At 40.3% G+C, this 21,868-nt stretch overlaps 1 protein-coding gene across 4 annotated transcripts in view; it reads right to left on the bottom strand.

Annotated features, from left to right (window-relative positions):
- Nucleotides 1-21,868, bottom strand: part of birc6 (baculoviral IAP repeat containing 6) — a 242,055-nt gene that overhangs the window by 119,038 nt on the left and 101,149 nt on the right. For 3 of the 4 annotated variants that reach the window (XM_078557316.1, XM_078557319.1, XM_078557317.1), the window contains 12 exons: nucleotides 19,046-19,229; nucleotides 13,330-13,488; nucleotides 13,001-13,134; nucleotides 12,165-12,318; nucleotides 11,952-12,068; nucleotides 9,737-9,882; nucleotides 9,521-9,647; nucleotides 9,204-9,314; nucleotides 7,565-7,698; nucleotides 4,842-4,969; nucleotides 1,666-2,228; nucleotides 178-353 (listed from right to left, as the gene is read on the bottom strand). In XM_078557316.1, coding sequence (XP_078413442.1) covers nucleotides 178-353; nucleotides 1,666-2,228; nucleotides 4,842-4,969; nucleotides 7,565-7,698; nucleotides 9,204-9,314; nucleotides 9,521-9,647; nucleotides 9,737-9,882; nucleotides 11,952-12,068; nucleotides 12,165-12,318; nucleotides 13,001-13,134; nucleotides 13,330-13,488; nucleotides 19,046-19,229 — 2,133 coding nt within the window. The remainder of the gene's footprint in view (nucleotides 1-177; nucleotides 354-1,665; nucleotides 2,229-4,841; nucleotides 4,970-7,564; nucleotides 7,699-9,203; nucleotides 9,315-9,520; nucleotides 9,648-9,736; nucleotides 9,883-11,951; nucleotides 12,069-12,164; nucleotides 12,319-13,000; nucleotides 13,135-13,329; nucleotides 13,489-19,045; nucleotides 19,230-21,868) is intronic. The other variant, XM_078557318.1, reaches the window with a different exon arrangement.

The raw sequence follows: 21,868 nt of genomic DNA, 5'->3' as shown, positions 1-21,868 counted from the left end.
GTTAATTAGAGCAAATCATTAGGTGAGACCAGTGAGCTGCTCACATGACAAGTGAAAACATGACAATAATAACACAAGTCTCTGCTCCCACAATCTGTCTATACCCAAGCATTTTAATAAGTATGATACAACAGCATATTTGATCAAGGTTACAGTCATATTGATTAATTCAATTACCTGTCTTCCCATGTACCCACAGGCCATATATGTAAGAATTGGCTGCAACATGACCTGCACTGAAGTGGCTTTTTTGCTTAGTGTAGTCAGAATGCTGAAGAGACCATCACCAACTGAAATTGCATCTAAACCACTATGGAAGTTCTCATGTTTGGTAAGATGTAATCCACTTGCACCTGATTAGGGAACAAAAGCCATAATCATCATTGTTGGCTTCTGCCATTTTTGAGAGAGTAGAATTTACGCAAATGTTAAATAAATTAAAAAACTTATTTCATTAATTCTATGATTATGATTTGTACAACTCAACAAAAATCTTTTCTACATAGTCTGTAAGATATCCATTTAAAATAAATTTGTGCATGTGTTAATTACTACACTTATAACCTATAGAAAGGACCATATACAACACTGAATTTAAAACCTATTCATTTATTAGCAACCTTTAAAAAAAATTCTGCTTTCATTTCCAGTTGATAATTGGCTGAACTTAAGCTCTTAGTAAAGTGGCCCCTGGTCTTTACATGGAGTTGCTGCTCATCCTCTACAAGAACAATATTCTTATCCTCAGTTCTCTCCCTGTTCCCACACATATTCACCTCCTCCAATCACTTGTTTAATCAATTCTAAAATGTTGACATGGTCTCTGTTTTCAGTCACTAACTCCTGTTGTGCATTTAACAGCCTCACAAACTCACGTAAACAAAAGGTTCTCCTGCTCTCTGTTCTAAATCTCACATTCCTAGTCTTGCATTTTTGTTCCATTATTCTAGATAATTCAGCCACTGTTCCTATCTACCTTGTAGAATCTGTTCATAATTTTTAAATACAATCAAAACACCCTATAACCTTATTTTGGATTCCCGGCATTAGCAGTATTCTGCTTTTGTCACCTAAAATCTCCCTTCCATAGAAAATATGCAATTTTTCAATCATTTCTTCATATTTGTATTTCCTCATTCCAAGCAACATTGCAATGATTCCGAGTTACATGCTTGGCTTCCTCAAAATCCTTCCAATCATGTGGAGCCCAAAACCACACATGATAACATCCCAGCTGGAGCACTTTATACAGATTTACCATTACATTCAACTTTTACATTCTATATCTCATTTTATAATAGGGCATTTCATTATCTTTTTTTTAAAAATGGCCTTATCCATTTGAGGTGCTGCTTTTAATATCATGTGCCTGAATCGCTCTGCTCTTCTACATCACTCAACCGCCACAAGCTTTTATTTTTAAAAAAATCAAAACTTACCACCTCACATTTATTGAAATTTCATTAGTCACTTTATTGTTTATACTAGGCACCATATCAATAGCCCCTTAAATTTTCTGAGGATCAAGGGAAATTGTCATTTAAATTCCCAGTATTGAACACCTCATCAAAGTTTAAGGTCATACTAATTACTTTTAATGATCTTAGGCTCCACCTCAAAGAGACTTCCCATCAAAGTTCAATCCAACAAAATATAAACACCTACCTATTATCATTGCCATCGCGTTGCTATTGCACTGGCCCAAAGCTGAAAGAATCTGACTCATGATTTGCTGATTTCCCAGTACCAAATCAGCTATGCAAGTTGTTGTTCCTTGTGTAAAAGAGGTGTTTGCATTCCCATCTTTACTGCCGGAGACCTTTTCCTCATCAGACACGCTATCGGAGGCACTACTGGCAACTGGCAGCCTGGCACTGTACTCTCGGTTACTTGAAAGGGGCAGCTGCACCAGGATATTAACCAGCTTCAGCAGATCAAACATGAGTTGATCCCTCGTCGTCTCCCCACATACCGCTTTCGCATCACCTGGACGGATGATATTTGCAAACAATCCACCAAAACAGGCACGGGCACCAACGGAACTGTCGGAGCCGCTTCGCGATATAACCTTGTCTGAGCATGTGATGTAATGATGCACCAGGAAAGTCACTGATTCGATAACTGCAGAGATTGCACTGACAGAAACGGACTCGAAGTTTTGCTCCAGTGTAAACTCCAGGAGTTTTACCTGCGCATCCAGTGGTCCTTGCCCGGTTTGGAATGGGCCTCTGGAGAACACAATGTTTAAAAAAAAATTACAAATCATGATTAAAATTTATCACCATTTGTTATCGGACATATGCAACATTTATATACAACAGGGAAGATAAATCAATATTTTAAATCAAGGTGGGAACATATATAGGAGAAATATGCTTTCACGTGAATAATGCCAGACTTTTTAAACCAACATGACACTTGCAGCATTTCTAGCCTGAGATTCTTTTTTTAATATTTTGGATCTTAACTAGGATGTTCTGCAGACAAAAGCATCTAATTTGTCAATTTGGCTAAGTAAAAGCACTCCCTCCTCCAAGTCAGAAGATTGAGTGTTCAAGCCTGCTTCAGAGGCTTGAGCTGGCACTTAAAAGTGTTGTATTGTTGGATGCGTCATCTCTCAGATCACACATGAAACTGAGGTCCCATCTCTTCAGGTGTAGCGTTATTCAAAGAGCAAGATATTCTGGCCAATACTTATTCCACAACTAATATCAATTGTCAGCCCTCCCCATTTCTCTCACCTCCTCTAGCCCTCCAACCTTCTGAGATCTCTGCACTCCTCCAATTCTGGGCTTTTGAGCATCCTGTTTAATTGCTCCATGGCTGGCAGCCATACTTTCAGCTGCCGAGCCTTAATGTCTATAATCTCTTCCCTAAACCTCTCCAGCTCTCTGCTCTCCAAAACACTCCTTAAAACCTCCCTCTCTGTGGCCATGCTTTTTGTCACCTGTTGTAATAACTCATGTGAAATATTGTTTAGTAATGCTCCTTCGAAGTGCATATGGTTGTGTTACTACATTAAAGGCACATGAAAACAAGTTATTGTTTTATTATCTCATTGATGTTGCTGGGACCCTGCTCAGCACAAATTGCATTTGGCTACAACACACCAGTGACTCCACTTCAAACAATAATACATTGGCTGTGATGCACTTTGAAATATCCTGAGGATAGTGATACAGTAATACAAAAACACAGGTTCTTTCTTTCTTCCTTGGGCTTGCTGGAGGAAAGAAACTGTGATGGAGCAGTAGAGAAGTAAAATATTGTCCAATCACTAAGTTTTGTAGTTAATATGACCATAATGTACCAAAACATCCCAAGACACTTCACAGAAGCACTAAAAGTAAACTCTAACTCTAAGTCACAAAGTGATATTAGCACAATGACCAAAAACTTGGTCAAAGAGGTAAGTTTTAAGGAGGGTTTGATAAGAAGCATAGGTGGACATAGGTGGGACTCTGGGGATTCCAGAGCTTAGGGCCTAGGCAGCTGAAGACAAGGTCACTAATGGGGCCTGCAATTAAAACGGAGGACGCTCAAGAGATCAGAATTACAGGAGCGGAGGTAACTTGGAAGGCTGTGGGGTTAGAAGAGATTATAGGAATGAGTGAGGTCTTGGAGGGATCTGGAAACAAGGATGAGAATTTTAAAAATCGCAGCATCGATTAACCAGGAGGTACCGTAGGTCAGCGTGCAGAGAAGTGATGGGTGAACAGGGCTTAATGCAAGTAAGGACATGGGCAGCAGAGTTTTGGATAACTTTAAGTTTACAGAGGGTAGAATGTGGGAGGCGAGCCAGAAGTGTATTAGAATAGTCTAGTTCAGAGGTAACAAAGGCAAGGATGAGTGTTTCAGCAGATGAGCTGAGATGGGGGCAGAGTTGAGTGATGTAACAAATATGGAAATAGGGTGATCTTAGTGATGGGGCAGATATCTTGTCAGAAGCTTATCTTAGGGCCAAGCATGACAATTTAGAAGTGGACATAGTGTCACCTTGTAAAAGCTTGCTTTTTATCCCTTAGCAGAAAGCATCCACCGAGTCCTTGCACCAGCAACAACCGGGGAACAAAATGCTGAACAGCAAGGGAATTGATTTTAATACCTCTAAAGTATGGTGAAAATAATGTGGTAAAAATTATAGTAAAATGTTATCAGATGTTATCTAAAAAATTACCTCACTGTATCTCAGCACACAGGGAAAAACATTTCAAATCACCCAATGAATGTTTAATCGCTGCTTTTGAGCAAACTCATTTTAACCAAACATTACCTCTCGTTAGAACGTAAGGTGTCAGCCTTGTCTTAGTGGCTGCACTCAGCCAAGTCAACACAGTGTAGGCTGGAGCACATAAACCATGCTGACACTCACTGCAGTGCTAAGGAAGTGTTGCATTGTCAGAGGTGCTTTCTTTTGGCTTTGGAACTTTCATCTGCCCCTCAGGTGGATGTAAAAAAAACAAAAAATCCCATGGTATTATTTGATGGTCAGGGAGTTCTCCTTGACATCCTGATCAGTATTTATTCCTTAACCAACACCACTCAAAAACAGATCATCTGATCATTTATCTGATTATTGTTTTTGAGATTTTGCTGTGCACAAATTGGCTGTTGCATTTCCTACATTACAACACTGACCATTGTTTTAAAAAAAAATTACATAATGAGCTGACTAACACCTTGGGACAGCCTGAAGTCATGAAAGGTGCTACATAAATGCAAGCTCGTTCTTTCTTTATCTATTGGGGCTGAAATCAGACCAAGATCCCTTCGAAAAGGTCAGCAGTAACATCAAGTGTTAAAATCATCTCATCACATATTTTCAGCAACAAGTTTGTTACCTTTCAGTTGAAAGTATATGTATAAGCTTTAACAGGAATTCACTGAACATCTGAGGATTGGTTGAAGAGAGGTGCACCTGGAGACGAGTGAGAAACTCTTGCATTGCTTGGGTAGCTGTTGGTCCAACCTGAAAGGCAAAAGAGAGGCTAAACCTTTCTGTTAAATGTAATTTGAAATTTGAAATGTAATTTCATTTAAATTCCAAAGCCACATCTACAAAAGTCAAATTAAATTTGTCATAGATGTAGATCACAGTATGAATGCACTACCAGTTTCAATATTGACAGTTCATGGGTTCAATTCCCAGTCCATGCTGGATTAGTGGATTCTCAACCAAGGTGGCTACAGAAGTGTCAATAATAGCAAATGGTCAGGGTAAGGGTTCTAGGGATGGGAGGATAGGAAACCAGCCACTGTTCCTTCCCCAGGCTGCATCCAGCAATCTCTACTGGAAAGTGAGATGATGAGCATGTTAGGATCAAGCTTGGTTGTGAAGTCTTCCACAAATAACCTGGCGACACTGATAACCTTCGTTCACATTTCAAGAATATAATTTATTTACCCACTATGCAACCTGAATAAGGAGTCAATGGATTTCAGAAAGATGAGGGAGGAAGGAGAATTGGAGAAATATCAGAGAAAATGGGTGACAAAGAAAATTCCACCTTTCACTTTTGATCTATCCTGCTCGCTCCTTGTAGTAAACACTATCTTCCCAAAGAGGGTGCTCTTCTCAAATTCTACAGCATTTTTAAAGGCTAAGCTTTGGATGCTCACCATGATATTTTAATTGTTTGAATGTGAGCAGCTTCTAGGTTGACATTTGTGGCATCTATATGTCAAGCTAATTTTGGGGGCCCACTCATTATGACATACATGTTTTGTGACTGAAATCATTTTGACACAACTTGCAGTGGGAAGATTTTTACTGAAATCAAGAAAACTGCAAGATTTACTGACATACATTATGACATGCTTACTGATTGAGGGAGGTTGCAAAAATAAGTCTTCAGTGTCAGAATGACAGCTATGCACACCAACTGTGTTGAACTGTTGTGAAGTCAATTCAATAAAAACACAAATTTTGGGGAAAAACACACATAGGGCTTGAATTTCATGTGTAAACCAATTTAAAAAACTAAGAAATATCAATCTTTGTAAGAGAATGCCCTGGACCAACCAAGGAAATTAGGCAGTGAAAATATTTGCCTATTTGGAAGTTATCCACTTTCTTCAACGGTGACAACTAAGAGCCAAAGGAGAGATTTTCCTAGGTCTGCACCTAGGTACATTTGATCACCTGGGTGGCAAAAATTTAAAAAACTGGGCAATTTGCAGCGCACATCTGCAAAGGAAAGCAACTGGTTTGGCTTCTGTTAATGCAAACGCAAGGGATATTGGGCAGGTTCCATTCCAGGTGAGCATTCTGACCCACAAGATAGCCTGATATCTTCCGTACTCACCTAGGCAATCTAGGTGCACCTTGGCCCAGGAAAATCTTTCCTTTAACCTTGCCAGCTGAATCATTTGTTTCCAAGACTGGCAACTACAACAGTGCAGCTCTTTTGACACCACCAGTTCCTAGTGCTGTACTGAAAGTCTAGCAGTCATTGTATCTTTTAATTGTAACCTGATACTACAACAGATAAGCACAAGATTGATCGACAAGCTGACTTCCTTACTTACTTCCACTAGGATACTTAATCAGTACCTTGGTTTCAATGGCCCTATAATTATGTTGCCAATCATGGACTGAACTGTTAGGTGTAGCTAAGTAAGAGCATTCATGCTCCTCAAAATTTCACTAATATCTTCTTGATAAATCACGCATTCTCACTGAAAACAGCAGAGTTAAAAACTGGTCAGTTAACATCTCAAAGCTCAAAAATAGCCAAAGTCCTTTTTCCAATCTTCCACATACTACTCCCCATAAGTTGAAGTATCAGGTGACAATATTTCCATTCAATCATGCAGCAATTTTCCCTTGTAATGCTACAGAGTGCTTCATACTGAGAATGCACCTTGGTGACTTTAATGTGACAGACTCAAACAATTAACTATTGAATTGCATAATCCAGTACTGTGGCTCATCACACTAACTCTGCACACAGCAGTTTCTCGTGCCTTGCCAAAGATCTCAATCAAGCACCATCCACTACCAAAAGAATAAATGTTACTCTTATTCAATCAACAGCAGCCCAAATACATGAAACAATGATTGTGGTGTACAGGTTAGCAACACAGACTCTTGCCTTCACTTTCAATAGCGTTTGAGAAACACATTCACACAATATCTGTGCTGTTCTAAAATGGCTCCAAGCAGAGGTTAAGAATCACCTTCCTGCTGGAGGAAGGAAAAGTAGACAGCGGTCATCACCAAATTATTTTTGTTTGCCTCTCATCAGCCAACTTCACTGAAGGATGCCTGGGATCAGATTATCTGCCCGAGCCAAAGGCTCAAGTTTTAGGGAAGAGAAATAACTTGGTTTCACAAGGAAAAGACCAAAAACAGAGGAACAAAGCCAAGTTAACAGAAATTTGACAATAAATTAGGCAAACAGCTAGACATAAATTCAACAATATAGGGAATAAATTATTCAATAATTGTCACACTGTGTTTCAAGTGGCAGAGATTTAGGACAGAATGAAAGCAGGAACAATGCCTTAAAATATTGATTTTTTTTTTACAAATAAATTTCACAAACTGTAATAAATTAAGTACCTGTGGGCTGTGTTGACAAGTGCCGTGAGGGCTGGTTCCTGAGAAGAATCTTACTAATACGTGAATCATGTTTGGATCAGACACCATCACCTGCGCTGTGTTTTCTTGCAATACCATGCTATTGCTTGGAGTAACTGAAACAGAAATCCAGGCTCCAATAAAGTTGTTTGACACTTTTTTAAAAAAAAATAAAGTAAGCATCTCAGTGCAATTTATGTACTATAACTGCTACACTTCAGGAACTGGAATGGAATTGAATTGAACTCATCGTAAAGTTAACATTGAAATACAGTAAGTACGGCATTTATTTAATAAAAAAATGTAAATGCCCTATATATCCCAGGGGTTAAAATCTGAGGTTGAAAATTCAATCCATTCTAATTTGCCAAAAAGTGAATAATCTGTTGCAAATACTTTGTAACCCAAATTGGATTAAAACCAACCCTGAAAACTCTGGAATGATAAAAAAAAAATTCCTGTTTAACTTTCAATGACACCAAGGAGAACATTGAGATAGTTTTGGTATTTCTTTTAGCCCCAATCTGTACACTGCAGCTCACCTTTATACCATTCAACAGCAAACCTCTTCCACTGGTCAAGATTTCAACTTCTGCTATAATTCCTACTGTCATGCCCTTAGCTTCTTCATTTTGTCCTTTCTTTCATACTGGTCAACTGTCCTGTCACTCCATGTATGTCTGACTTGTTGCAGTCTCTATGCTTTCTTTCACTTGTACAGAATTAGAAGTCAAGGGGAAGACTTTGGTTAGATGACTGGAAGGTTGAACTACATATCAGAAATCCTCAACTCTCTTTGCCTTAGCTTCCTCCTCCTGCCTGCTCCATTTGCCCCAACCCATTTGAGCACCACCTCAATTTTCTTTTCAGCAACCATTCAAAAGCTGAGGCCACAGTTCTAATACCACATTAACTTGCAGTTGTGTTAAAACATAAAAATTCTCATATATATTTCATCACAGATTTAAAAATGTATTTAAAAATATGCAGTCTGAACATGGAGGATTCCAGTCTTATATTCATAATTTAATTTTCCAGTTGGGACACCTGCTTATGCAACGTAAATGAAGCAAAACAGATTAAGTGATTTAAAAAAATCTTTTTGTGATTATGCTGAACATATGCCTTCTTCTTACCAGTGCTAACCAAGGGAAATAACCCACCACTGCCGGACATATCATAACCCTTCATGATCTTGAAGGCCTCCATCGGGTCACCTCTGAAGCTTCTTAGCACTAACCTGCCAAGTCTCTCATTACGACACTAACAAACTTACACTACACCTTTATCATTGCTTTTATACCCTATATGTGCATCTTAACTAAGTTTGATACAAACGTTCATCATTACTGAGAGGAAAAAGGAACTCAGATTGTAGCTCGCAGATTTGCAGTATCAAATCTTGCATCAGGAATATATGTGTAGGTTTAATAGCTGCACAGTGGGCAAGAATAAAATAGATAGCTGAGGCTATTATTTGGTTTAAATAGGATCTTAAAGGGCAGCAAATATAATTACTCCGCTTGATCCATGGAAATGAAAGTAAGAAGTTACTTGAACTATTTTGTATTACTTATAAAGCAGAAGGCAAGGAAATGCCAAACTCAAAGGGATCACTTACCATTCAGCTGCATGTTTGTCATAAGAGTCAGACTGTGCAACACAAGGCACCAAGTTCGCAGCGAGGTGTTTGGGTACCAAGCCAACACTGTTAAGAGGCTAGATATTGAAGCTGCCGTTTAAATGAAAAGACATATTTTCAGAAAGGCATTCAAAATTTACAGTATGCAGAAGTTTAAACTGCCAGCAGACAAGGAACCTCTTTTTAAAATTATTTCATCTTTTATCTTCAATTATAAGCAAACATAATTCAGCAACCTTTAGATGTTTGGGAAAATGAAGTAAACAGCCTCTAGTGTTTTGTAAAAAGCAGCTCACCTTGGTTTAAAGGGATTGTTGGTACTCTGCTTGCATTAAACAAAAAAACATCAGCTCCAGCATCTTCATTTCCAACAGAACAAGCATTCATGCTCAATGTAAGCCATAACTGCAATAATGATTCCAACTGAAATAAAATTAAAAACTGCAATTAAAAAAAGGTGAAAATGAAGAATCACGGTCCAAGAACAAGGTGAAATAATTTGGACCCTATACCTGAACATGATGAACCTGGAGCATTGAGAATAGTTTGTTGAAGCATGCACTTAGCATTGGGATTGACGGTGGGGGCATAATCAGCTGGCTAGACGAATGCAATCCCCTCAGCATGGAGTCATCAGTTCCAGGAGGAGGCTGAGATACTAGAGCAAATAAATTAAACACAAGTGAAAACAAGTTATCCACTTAATGATTTATTTTGTCATGAAGACATTGGGAGCATCCTAAAACTCATGACCAGTGCTTCCCAGGCTTTTTCCCCCACCGTGACCCCATTTTGAGGCTTGAAAATTGCTGTGACTTCAAAGTGAGAGCCAGATTTTTTGGGGGGGGGGGGGAGGAGAGGGAGAGAGCTGAGTGCCAGGGGTGGGGTGGGGCGCCGGGGGGGGGGGGAGGAGGGGGGTGGAGTTTTTTTTAAAATAAGAAGCTCCTACCTTTTCACTGGCTTTTTTGGAGCAGGGACCAGGCCTCAAAGATCAGTCAATTAGGCCATGTCCAGCATTCAAAACAACACGAGGATTTAAAAGGGCCTCACAGGTGTTAACACTTGGTCAGAGACCCACGGCAGCCACTGCACCAAAATTTTGTGTCTCAAGTTTTCCAAGCCCTGCTCAAGACAGTCCCCACTTCTCTCTACAATGAAATACAATGAAAATCTACACCTACCACTGTACTATGTGCTACTTGAGCACCTGGGTCACAAAGCAAATCAGCAGTAATTACGCTTGAATTAAAGCAGATTGTGATCCTACCGCTAATAATTTGCAACTTAAGTGCCAACATTCATTTAGTCTGGGGCTCTATTGCATCCAGAGAATTAAATGAGTGTGAGACAGCTTCCTAGATGGAATCTCGCCCCTTCTTCAAGGCTTTAGCGCACATAGCAATCTCCAGAGTCAAACTGCCACTTTTGTGCTGAAGTGCATCCCAAACCATTTTTCAGCAAAATGCCCCGAAACAGTCTTTTAACAGCAAGCTTTCCCATACGGCAATTTACAAAAAAAAACCTGAAATTGTTTTAATGTAGAGTTTCATTATGTTGTATTAATTAATTGTCTCATCAACTTATTCAAGCGATGAATCTGAAGACTGAGATGCAAGTATCATCAGGTATTTTTAAAAATGCAGATACACTGGCAACTTTGCATTGACACAAAGCAGTTTTCAGTGCACAGAAACAAAGGTGCCATGCTAACTCAAGCCATTTTCTGACCAAACTCTTAAGACTTGGGCAGAATGTAACATAGCAACTCCAAATCAAGTGATAAGGTTATCTCATAGAAGCTTCTAAAACTTTACATACAGCCTTTTTAATGTTTAAAATCTAGCTATTCAGCAAGAAATCTCTGTGCATGCGTACAAACATGCACATTGGTGGTTAAATTCAGTGCAGCCTTCAGCAATGGACAGCATTACTCCAGTCTGCCAACTGCAGATAACACTTCAGAGTCAGACTGATAGCTGCAGCCTAAGATAGGTACCAGGACAACAGCAATCCTCAGAACACACCACAAAGTTATTCCAAGATAAAAGCAAAATACTGCGGATGCTGGAAATCTAGAACAAAAACAAAAATACCTAGAAAAACTCAACAGGTCTGTCAGCATCTGCGGAGCGGGATACAGTTAACGTTTCGAGTCCGAATGACTCTGTTCTGATGAAGGGTCATACGGACTCGAAACGTTAACTGTATCCCTCTCCGCAGATGCTGTCAGGCCTGCTGAGTTTTTCCAGGTATTTTTGTTTTTGTTCGACAAAGTTATTCCACTTTGTGCATCAGTTTATCATCTGTAACAAACAAAATGCAACACTGTTCATTCATCAGGCTGAGATCTGAAATCTCTGATCTCTACAACAGTAACAGAATTAGATAATGTAAATAAAAACAAAGAATGGGTATGGAAGTTTTCAGTAGTTTCAATTGATGTCAGGAAGCACTCCTTTATACAAATGATAGTGAAAATCTGGAGCTCTCTCTCCTAAAAAGCTGCTGATACTACATCAATTGAAAATTTCAAAACTGAGATCGATAGATTTTTGTCAGGCAAGGGTATTAAGGGATTTGGAACCAAATAGAGTTGAAGTACAGATCAGCCATGGTCTAACTGAATGGCAAATCACGCTCGAGGAGCTGAATGACGTACTCCTTTTCTTATGTTCCTAAAATTTAGTACTCTGCTCCAGAGATTTGAGCATCTCTCCATCCATCTACCTGTAGGTGATGTATTAGTGAGAGCCTGAAGGATAGAATCAGCTTCCAGTGTAGCCATCATCTTCAACATAAGCTCAGCTTGCTGCTCCAAACCAACCTCCAGACGGGCATCCAGCGCTGCACCACAAACAGAACCAAGGAAAATTACTTTCTTTTTCTGCTAGCTTGCAGCATCAAATTGCAAAAAAAAAATTGCTTGTGAACCATACAAACCTTGTGAGACGGAAACAGATACACTTTGAGATCCATTCTTCTCGCTGGTGGGAGGTGGTTTCGGCATCTGAATTCCAACACCACCAACGTAAGGATTGTAACTATACGTCCCATAGTCAGTACCCCAGTAGTCATACCAAGTGCTGCTAATCGGCTTTGGTGAATAAAAAATAACATCGAATAGTGGTATTAATCCATTTGATGCACATTTTACTAATTCCAACATTTTACACAAAATGATAGCATAATTCATAAATCTACAGAATGTTTATATTTAAAAAATTAAAACTAAATATATGTGTGCCAGTATCCAATAGATGAAGGCTGAAAAAAGCAAGCCCATAACTGCTACACAAATGGTCCAATTAAAATTACCCAAGCAGCCTTTATTCTGTACAGTTCCTTAAATTATGTTGTCTTGGGCTCCCAAATATAACTGTTATCCGAGTTATGAAACCTAAACATGTACATACTCTAATTAAAAATATTCTGAAGTGCAAGGCAGGTGAAACAGAGAATGAATGTATTTCGAAGGGCCATAAGACTCTGTATCAGTTAACTTTGGGTTTTCTGTCCCACCGATTCATTTTAAAAATATTTCCCGCATCAATAATATGTTTTTAAAGTTGGGTTGATGGACAATAGTACGACACATTTGTGTTTCAAATATTTGCTTGTTTTTACAAGAAAAATGAGAAGATCGGGGGAGGGCAGGGTTAGAAAAGAAAAACCTCATCCTGCCCAAGGCAACACAATAAAAGTCAATTCCGTCAACATTAACCAGAACAAAAATTAGTTTTGCATGCAAAAGTGAAATTTAATTGTGTGTACTATACCTTGAATACTTTGGCAGCAAGGGGATCTTCATCAAAGTCAACATCTAGGGGACCAATATCAACATCCATGAGGTCTTGTAGCATGTCAAAGTCTTTGTCTTTATCTTTTTCCAAAGATGATGCAGATGGAGCACCTTTGGATGATGAAAACAGCTTTAACATTGCCAAGTATGTTAACTAATGTATGGAAATGGACCACATACACTCACCGGGCAATTTTAAGGCTGTGCTTTTTCTTTTAATTTATAAAATAAGAACTGACAGTACAATACATTCTTTAAAATTAATAAACAGATAACCTATTCACTGTTTTTCTCCTTACAACTTACCTGTAATATCCGGGGTCAGAGGCTCATCTATAGATTCCACAAGTGGAATGACAGGCGGCTGTGGCAGGGGATCATCAGAGTCAGCTGCTGATGCTCCTGCGTCTTCACCGACTGCTCCTTCTTCCATGGTCTCCACAGCCACTGGTGATAACAGCTCACCTGTTTCCAATTTTCAAAAGAAAACTTTGCAGTAGCTTACAACTTGAACAAAATCTTTCAATACTTGCTACCTGCTCATAAATCTGAAACACATTAGTTTGAAATTGGGAAACAGAACAATTCAAATTCTGGAGGGTCTGAAATAAGAATAAATTCACAACAGGTTGATCAGCACCGAGAGGAAAAAGAAGGGTCAACACTCTGACAAAGGGTTATTTCAATTTCATGTGCTGATCAATCTGTTTGATATAAATAATATGAGGTAATAAATTATCACATCAGTATACCATTGCACCCACAGCATTAATAACCATTAGTGATCAAACTATTTCACGAACATATTTGCTTGCAGAAAATAGTGGACAAAATTTGGCAATGCAGACATTTACTGTCACGAGTTCTCAGATTACCTATGAAGTAAAAGTTTAACAGCTGTGCAAAAAGGATAAAACTAAGCCTAACAGGGTCCACGTTAGCAGTACAAACCTTACCAACAACCTAGCATAATGACTATTTTCATAGAGATAAAAACAAAAAACTGCGGATGCTGGAAATCCAAAACAAAAATAGAAACAGAAATACCTGGAAAAACTCAGCAGCTCTGGCAGCATCAGCGGAGAGGAACACAGTTGATGTTTCGAGTCCTCATGACCCTTCGACAGAACTAAGTAAATATAGGAGTGGGGTGAAATATAAGCTGGTTTGCTAACCATTTATATTAGCAAACCAGCTTATATTTCACCCCTCTCCTATTTTTACTTAGTTCTGTTGAAGGGTCATGAGGACTCGAAACATCAACTGTACTCTTCTCCGCCAATGCTGCCAGACCTGCTGAGTTTTTCCAGGCATTTCTGTTTCTGTTTTTGTTTTGACTATTTTCATAATTTGACCAACATGTCTACATTAACTGCCACTGATAATGGACATTGTCAATTGGAACGATTATTAGCAAAAACTATAAGACCAAATTAAATATACCCAAAAGTCTACTTTGGATCATTCACTGAAAAAAATACAATAAAAACAGAAAATGTTGAAACACTCAGGTCATGCTGTATCTGTGAAGAGAAATAAAGAGTCAATAACCAATCAGAACTGGATTTGCAATAATGAAAGGTCATTGAACTAATCATAAAGCTTTGTTTCCTTCCCACAGATGCTGCGTGGAGTGAGCGTTCACAAGCTTTTCTGCTTTTGTTTCAGATTTCCAACATCTGCAGTATTTTGCTTTTCCTGTTAAGAGGAAGACAGGAACTTGAAGAAAAATTGGAGAGGCAGGGAGGTAGAGACAGAATCAGAAAGAAAAAGAGAAAGAAAGAGATGGGGGAAGGGCACGCAAGAGTGAAAAAGATGAAAGGAGCACACAAGAGAGAACGAGGAAGCACAAGACGGAGAGAGATGGAGATGGAGAGGGGGTATGCGCGAGAGATGGAGATGGAGAGGGGGCGCATGCGAGAGAGAGAAAGATGGAGAGGGGGCGCGCGTGAGAGAGATGGAGAGGGGGCGCGCGCGAGAGAGAGAGATGGAGAGAGGGCGCACGCGAGAGAGAGATGGAGAAAGATAGCATATGAAAGAGTGAGAGATGTGGAGAAAGGGAGTGTGCAAGAGAGGGGAGGGAGGGAGGGCGGGCAGAAGGACACGCAGAAGGGCGGGAGGGCGCATGCAAGAGAGGGGGAGGGAAGGAAGGCGCAAGGGCACGCACGAGAGGAGTGAGGGCGGAGGGGCGTGCATAAGAGAAAGAGAGGGAGGGCAGAAGGATGCATGAGCAAGAGAGAGGGAGAGCAGCTAGAAGGTGTGCACGAGAGAGGGAGGGCGGGCAGGAGAGCGCTTGCACGGGAGACACAGCGGAAGAATGCGCACGAGAGAGGGAGAGATGGTGGAAAGGTGCATGAGAGAAAGACGGCCGAAGGTTGTGCGAGAGATGGCGGAAGGGTAGGCGAGAGAAATTAAGGAAGTGCAAGACAGACAGAGAGAGATGGAGGAAGCATGAAAGGGGGAGAATGTTGAGGAAGTGCAAGAGATGGAGGAAGCACAAGAGAGAGGAGAGAAAGAGGTGGAGGAAGTGTGAGAAGGGTGTCACCAAGCAAGAGATTGAGCGAGAGAGAGAGATTGAGAGAGAGGGAGAGAGAGAGAGAGAGAGAGAGAGAGAGAGAGATTGAGAGAGAGAGAGAGAGAGATTGAGAGAGAGAGAGAGAGATTGAGAGAGAGAGATTGAGAGAGAGAGATTGAGAGAGAGAGAGAGAGAGGGAGCGAGGGAGAGAGAGATGGAAGCAAGAGAGGGGAAGGTTTAAACTAATTTGGCAGGGGGATGGGGGATCCTGAGAGGAGGTTCAGCAGGGGGAGATGCACAGCCAAAATTAGAAGAGTGAGCAAGTGAGTCTGGGAGACATAGAAATTATAGGCCAGTTAAAGTACAAGGGAGCTTGGCAAGGTTGGATGGTATTTATTTTAATGCAAGGAGTCTGACGAATAAGGCAGATGAGTTGAGGGCACAAATTATCACATGGAGGTACGATGTCATTGCTGTCACAGAGACATGATTGAGAGAGAGGCAGGATTGGCAGCTCAATATTCCAGGATATCGGGTCTTCAGGCTTTATAGGGAAGGAGGTAAAAGAGGAGGGGGTATCGCAATATTGATCAAGGGATCAATTACAGCAGTAAGGAGGGATGACATCTTAGAAGGCTCCTCAAATGAAGCCATATGGGTAGGACTGAAAAACAAAAAAGGAGCAATCACATTTCTGGGAGTGAACTATAGGCCCCCAAACAGTCAGAGAGAAATAGAAGAGCAGGCATGTAGGCAAATTTCAGAGAAGTGTAAAAATAATAGGGTAGTAATGGTGGGGGGTTTCAACTTCCCCAACATTATCTGGGCCAGTTATAGTGTGATAGGTTTAGAGGGAGCAGAATTCTTAAAATGCATCCAGGAGAGCTTTTTAAACCAGTACACAGAAGGTCCCACAAGAGAGGGGACGGTCCTGGACTTAATTTTAGGGAATGAAGCCAGGCAAGTGGTAGAGGTGTCAGTGGGGGAGCATTTTGCAGATAGTGGTCACGACTATGTTAGATTCAAGGTTGTTATGGAAAAGGACAAGGATGGGCCAGAAATCACAGTTCTAAATTGGGAGAAGGCTGATTTTAATAAGATCAATATGATTTGGCCAGAGTGGACTGGGAGCAGCTACTTTTCGGTAAATCTGTGTCATAGCAGTGGGACTCATTCAAGAAGGAAATAGGGAGGGTACAGGGCCAACATATTCCAGTAAAGGCAAAGGGTGGGACCAACAAATCCTGGGAACCCTGGATGTCGAGGGGTAAACAGGATTGGATAAAGAGAAAAGGGGAGGCTTATGGCAGATACCGAGGGCTCAAAACAGCAGAAGCTCTAGAGGGGTATCGAATGTGATGGGAGGAAACTTAAAAAAGAAATTAGGAGAGCGAAAGGGGGCATGAAAAAACATTGGCAGGTAAAATAAAGGAAAATCCAAAGTTATTTTACAAGTACATCAAGAGTAAGAGGATAACTAGGGAAAGAACAGGGCCCATTAAGGACCATAGTGGTAATTTGTGTGTGGAGCCGGAAGACATAGGTAGGGTTCTAAATGAATGCTTTGTGTCAGTGTTCACGTGAGAGGGATGACATGGATATGGAAATCAGGCAGAAGGACTGTGATATAATTAAAGAAATTAGCATAGAAAGGGAGGAGGTTCTAAGTGGTCTGGCAATTTAAAAGTAGATAAAGGAAGAAATGTATCCCAGGCTGTTGAGTGAGGCAAGGGAGGAGATAGCAGGAGCACTGGCAATAATTTTCAATACCTCTCTGGCCACAGGAGAAGTGCCAGAGGACTGGAGGACATCCAATGTGGTAGTGTTATTCAAGAAGGGAGGAACGGATAAACCAGGGAACTACAGGCCAGTCAGTCTAACCTCAGTGGTGGGGAAACTATTGGAAGCAATTCTGAGGGACAGAATTAATCTACACTTGGAGAGGCAGGAATTAATCAAGGACAGTCAGCATGGTTTTAAGGGGAGGTCATGTCTGACCAATTTGATTGAATTTTTCAAAGAGATGACCAGGTGTGTAGAAATGCAATGCATTTGACATAGTCTACTTGGACTTCAGCAAAGCTTTTGACAAGGTCCCGCAAAGGAGACTGATAACAAAGGTAAGAGCCCATGGGATCCAAGGCAATTTAGCAAATTGGATCCAGAATTGGCCGAGTGGCAGGAAGCAGAGGGTGATGGTCGAGGGATATTTTTGTGACTGGATGCCTGTGTCCAATGGGGTTCCACAGGGATTAGTGTTAGGTCCCTTGCTGTTTGTGGTATATATAAACGATTTAGATTTGAATGTAGGAGGGTTGATCAGTAAGTTCGCAGATGACACGAAAATTGGTGGGGTGGTAAATAGTGAGGAGGATAGCCTTAGATTACAGGAGGATATTGGACTGGTCAGATGAGCTGATCAGTGGCAAATGGAATTTAATCCGGCTCAATGTGAGGTGATGCACTTGGGCAGGACAAACAAGGCACAGGAATACGCGATGAATGGTAGGACCCTGGGAAGTACCGAGGATCAGAGGGACCTTGGTGTGCATGTCCACCGATCCCTTAAGGTAGCGGGACAGGTAGATAAGGTGGTTAAGAAAGCATATGGGATACTTGCCTTTATTAGCCAAGGCATAGAATATAAGAGCAGGGAGATTATGCCGAAACTGTATAAAACGCTGGTTAGGCCACAGCTAGAATATTGCGTGCAGTTCTGGAATCTGCATTATAGGAAGGATGTGATTGCACTAGAGAAAGTGCAGAGGAGACTTACCAGGGTGGAGAGTTTTAGTTATGAGGAGAGATTGGATTGACTGGGGTTATTTTCCCTGGAGCAGAGGAGATTGAGGGGGGACATGATTGAGTTGTATAAAATTATGAGGGGCATAGATTGGGTAGACAGGACGGAACTTTTCCCCTTGGTGGAGTGATCAATAACCAGGGGGCATAGATTTAAGGTAAGGGGCATGAGGTTTAGAGGGGATTTGAGGAAGAATTTTTCCACCCAGAGGGTGGTGGGAATCTGGAACTCACTGCCTGAAAGGGTGGTAAAGAGGCAGAAACCCTCATAACATTTAAGTAGTATTTGGATGTGCACTTGTGATGCCATGGCATACAAGGCTATGGGCCTTGTGCTGGAAAATGGGATTAGAATAGTTAGGTACTCGTTTGACCGGCACAGGCTTGATGGGCCGAAGGGCCTTTTACTGTGCTGTAGACCTCTATGATTCTATGACAAAATGCATAAATGACTGGAAAAAGTTTACTTTCATCAGATATGTTTGGCGATAGCAATTCTGATCATGACATGTCAAATACTGCTGATTGAGCAAAAACACACATGCAATATGGGTGTGTCTACACACATCCCCACACATGTCCAGCAGTAACATTACTTGTTTATGCAACATTTCAAAGGTTCTCAAACAAATACTTAGCACAGAAGAACATGGAGGTACAACTCTTGAGGAGTAAACATTTGTGGTATATCATCTTGCTTCCTACCTGCCAAGATATCTTGAATCATGCAGGTTAAAGAGTATTGTGCCCATGCTCCACCCCAGGAGATGTCTCCCCTGTTGAAGTCTGTTCCAACCAGTAGAAGGAGAAGTCTTTCTAGCTGCTGCTCATTAACAATTTCACAAAGATGAATTGTTGGCCTTGTAGCATTTGCTATACGTGCCAGAACCTGCCAAGAAAGTTAAGAAGTTCACTGTTGCCACTGCTCCAGCCTGCGACAAAGAGCCCAGTCTTTCAGCCAGTCCATTCACACATGACAAGTACATTACCTCATGTATATTTTCTAAAGGTCCAGTACTAAATCAAGAAAAGAAAATGAACTCACTTAAAACTGCAAAGCTCCCATGAAGAAGCCAATGACTATTCCTGGTCTGCTATTCTTTAGTTCTTTGCCACAGCCCTTATATAGAGATTCCACCAGGCAAAGAGAATAAACTATCACATTGGCCCTACAAACAATTTGCTGATTTTAAAACTTTGATGAATAGGCCTTCCCTCTCCATCCATCTATAGGACGCTTAGTTCCATTTACTGAACGGCATAGCATAGGTACTACATTTTCTTTTTCCTGCAAACCATAAGAGCACTACTAAATGCAACTGTAAAACTTGGGCAACATTTTATATCCAGGAAGAAGCTGTGGCATTTTATTGACTTATTCATCAGAATGTTAACTAAAATGAGAAAGAAAGGAAAAAGGTGCACACATATAAAGCAAAATTTAAAAAGGTCTCATTATAACATGCCACTGGTCCATTTCCAAAGTAGAACGGGCAGTAAGTGGCCGTCACCATTGGCCCCCTGTCAGCATGAAGGTAGGTATGGGAAGGGGGTTGCGAGTGAAGTTCAAGGCTGTAACTTTCAAACATGGGACCCAAAGGGGCACTCATTCTCTCCTGGTTGTAGAAAGAAAAAAAAAATTAGGCCGATTCGGGTGGATGAAATAAGATGGACCAAGCGGCTTTCTTCATATGTAATTAAGATCATTTGTAAATTTCACAAGGGGGCACAAGTATCAAAATGATGCATTTTGTTTCATAATTATTTGATGTGGCCACAATTAAATACAGGTTCACAAAAACACTTCCACCGCTCACACAGGAATATTTCTCACTTCCACAAATTGCACAAAAGGTGTTCCAAAATTGTTCAACCTTATAAACACCTTTCCTTGCAATTTACATCAAAATTTATGTAATCTTTAACTTGCACTTGCAGTTATGACTGTTAAATAGCACTAAAGCATTCAAAAGGTAAACCGACTTAGGGGGTAGGGTTTTTTGCAACAATTTTCTCCCATCCTCTTCTTATGCACATATATAATTCTACAGACATCACCACTCTCCAGTATCTTGCACAAGTGTCCAAACAGGCAAGTCTAAATAGCACCTGCTGGCCATTCACCCACAAAAGACATTGCACCCAGCCTAATTCATGCACGATCAAGTAAGAGGCCATAAGATAACATTACTCAGTGGAAACGCCAGCTGATATTTCCTTCTTAGCAGGTCAAAAATGAAACTGGAGAACTTCACCCACCTTGTTACAGAGAGGCTTAGTTAAACACTGTTGGATGTAAATTTTCAACATATCAAGTACAAAGATCTCAGCTGTGCTTTTTACATGAATGTCCTTCATTGTGCCGCATACATACAGTGGGATAACTTGAGCAACTTCCAACTTCATTTAAGCTAATTTCACCTTCATCCAATCAATGTTTGTTGAGACGACAGAACAATTGACTTCCACCTTTTAATCAGTTCTTGTACTACTTTGGGTTACAGGTATGAATAATTGCGGCTAAAGAAAATAGGATCACGGTCTGTGGGTTTTCTACTTTCCATACATCCGCCTGATCTATCAGACAGAGATTAAAGCCTTCAAATTGCTTACTTGAGAGAGGTTAGTGATGAAAGCACTACTAATGATTTTTTTTTAAAAAAAAAGATTTGTGGAAATTAAAAATTGTGCCAAAGTAATTGAGCAAGAGGAATGATACAACCATTCTTAGAAAGGGGAAATGGGCAAACCAAATAGTCATGTACCAGTTAGTCTCATGTCAATTTAGGAAATTGACCTGGATAACAAACAGGATTACAAAAGACTACAGGAAGGTTGTTAAGTTAGGAGAGGGTAAATGTGGCATATTGAGTTAAAATATGTGGGGGAAAAACAGAATTGTAAAATATTCCAAATTGTAAAATTCTGACACTTGGCAAACAGATGGAAGTTAAATGATCTCATTCTGTGCAAGCTTTTCTAAGATGCTATGATAATTTTAGGAGAATATTTTCTGTGTCCAAATGTGCAAAATATTAAAAGTTTACCCACAATCCCCCAAAAAAGGCTGCAATCGAATACAATGATTTTCATCGCCAAAGGAACAGCATCAAAATTGGAGATACAAAGGATAGCATTCAATGAGTGGCTACATCTTTTTCACAGCTAAAATAACTTCCCTTACAAGTCCATTTTACCATTGATATTTACGCTGAGGTTTTTCCCAAATGTGGCCATATCAACAAACCCCCACCACCAAATTGACACTTCTTTGACAATTTTAAAAAAGCATCTACTTTGAAATTGCATAACTTTTCAACAAAATCCCAATATAGTCAAGAATGTTATTGTCTTTCACAAATCCCTGCAACTGACCAATATATTCAACTTTTCCTTGAGTTTGGAAATTGTTTAAAGAAATTGTTTTAATGAGTCGACACTCTCACTCGAAACATATCCCACTTCCATAGGGAAGCCTTCCAATTAAGTAAAAGCCTTCACTGTAGAAAGTAGCTATAAAGCCACCAG

The sequence above is a fragment of the Cetorhinus maximus genome, chromosome 14, assembly GCF_964194155.1.
Source record: "Cetorhinus maximus chromosome 14, sCetMax3.hap1.1, whole genome shotgun sequence".
Taxonomy (NCBI): domain Eukaryota; kingdom Metazoa; phylum Chordata; class Chondrichthyes; order Lamniformes; family Cetorhinidae; genus Cetorhinus; species Cetorhinus maximus.
Note: the sequence above shows the minus strand (reverse complement) of the source record. Positions and strands in the feature narration are given on the sequence as shown.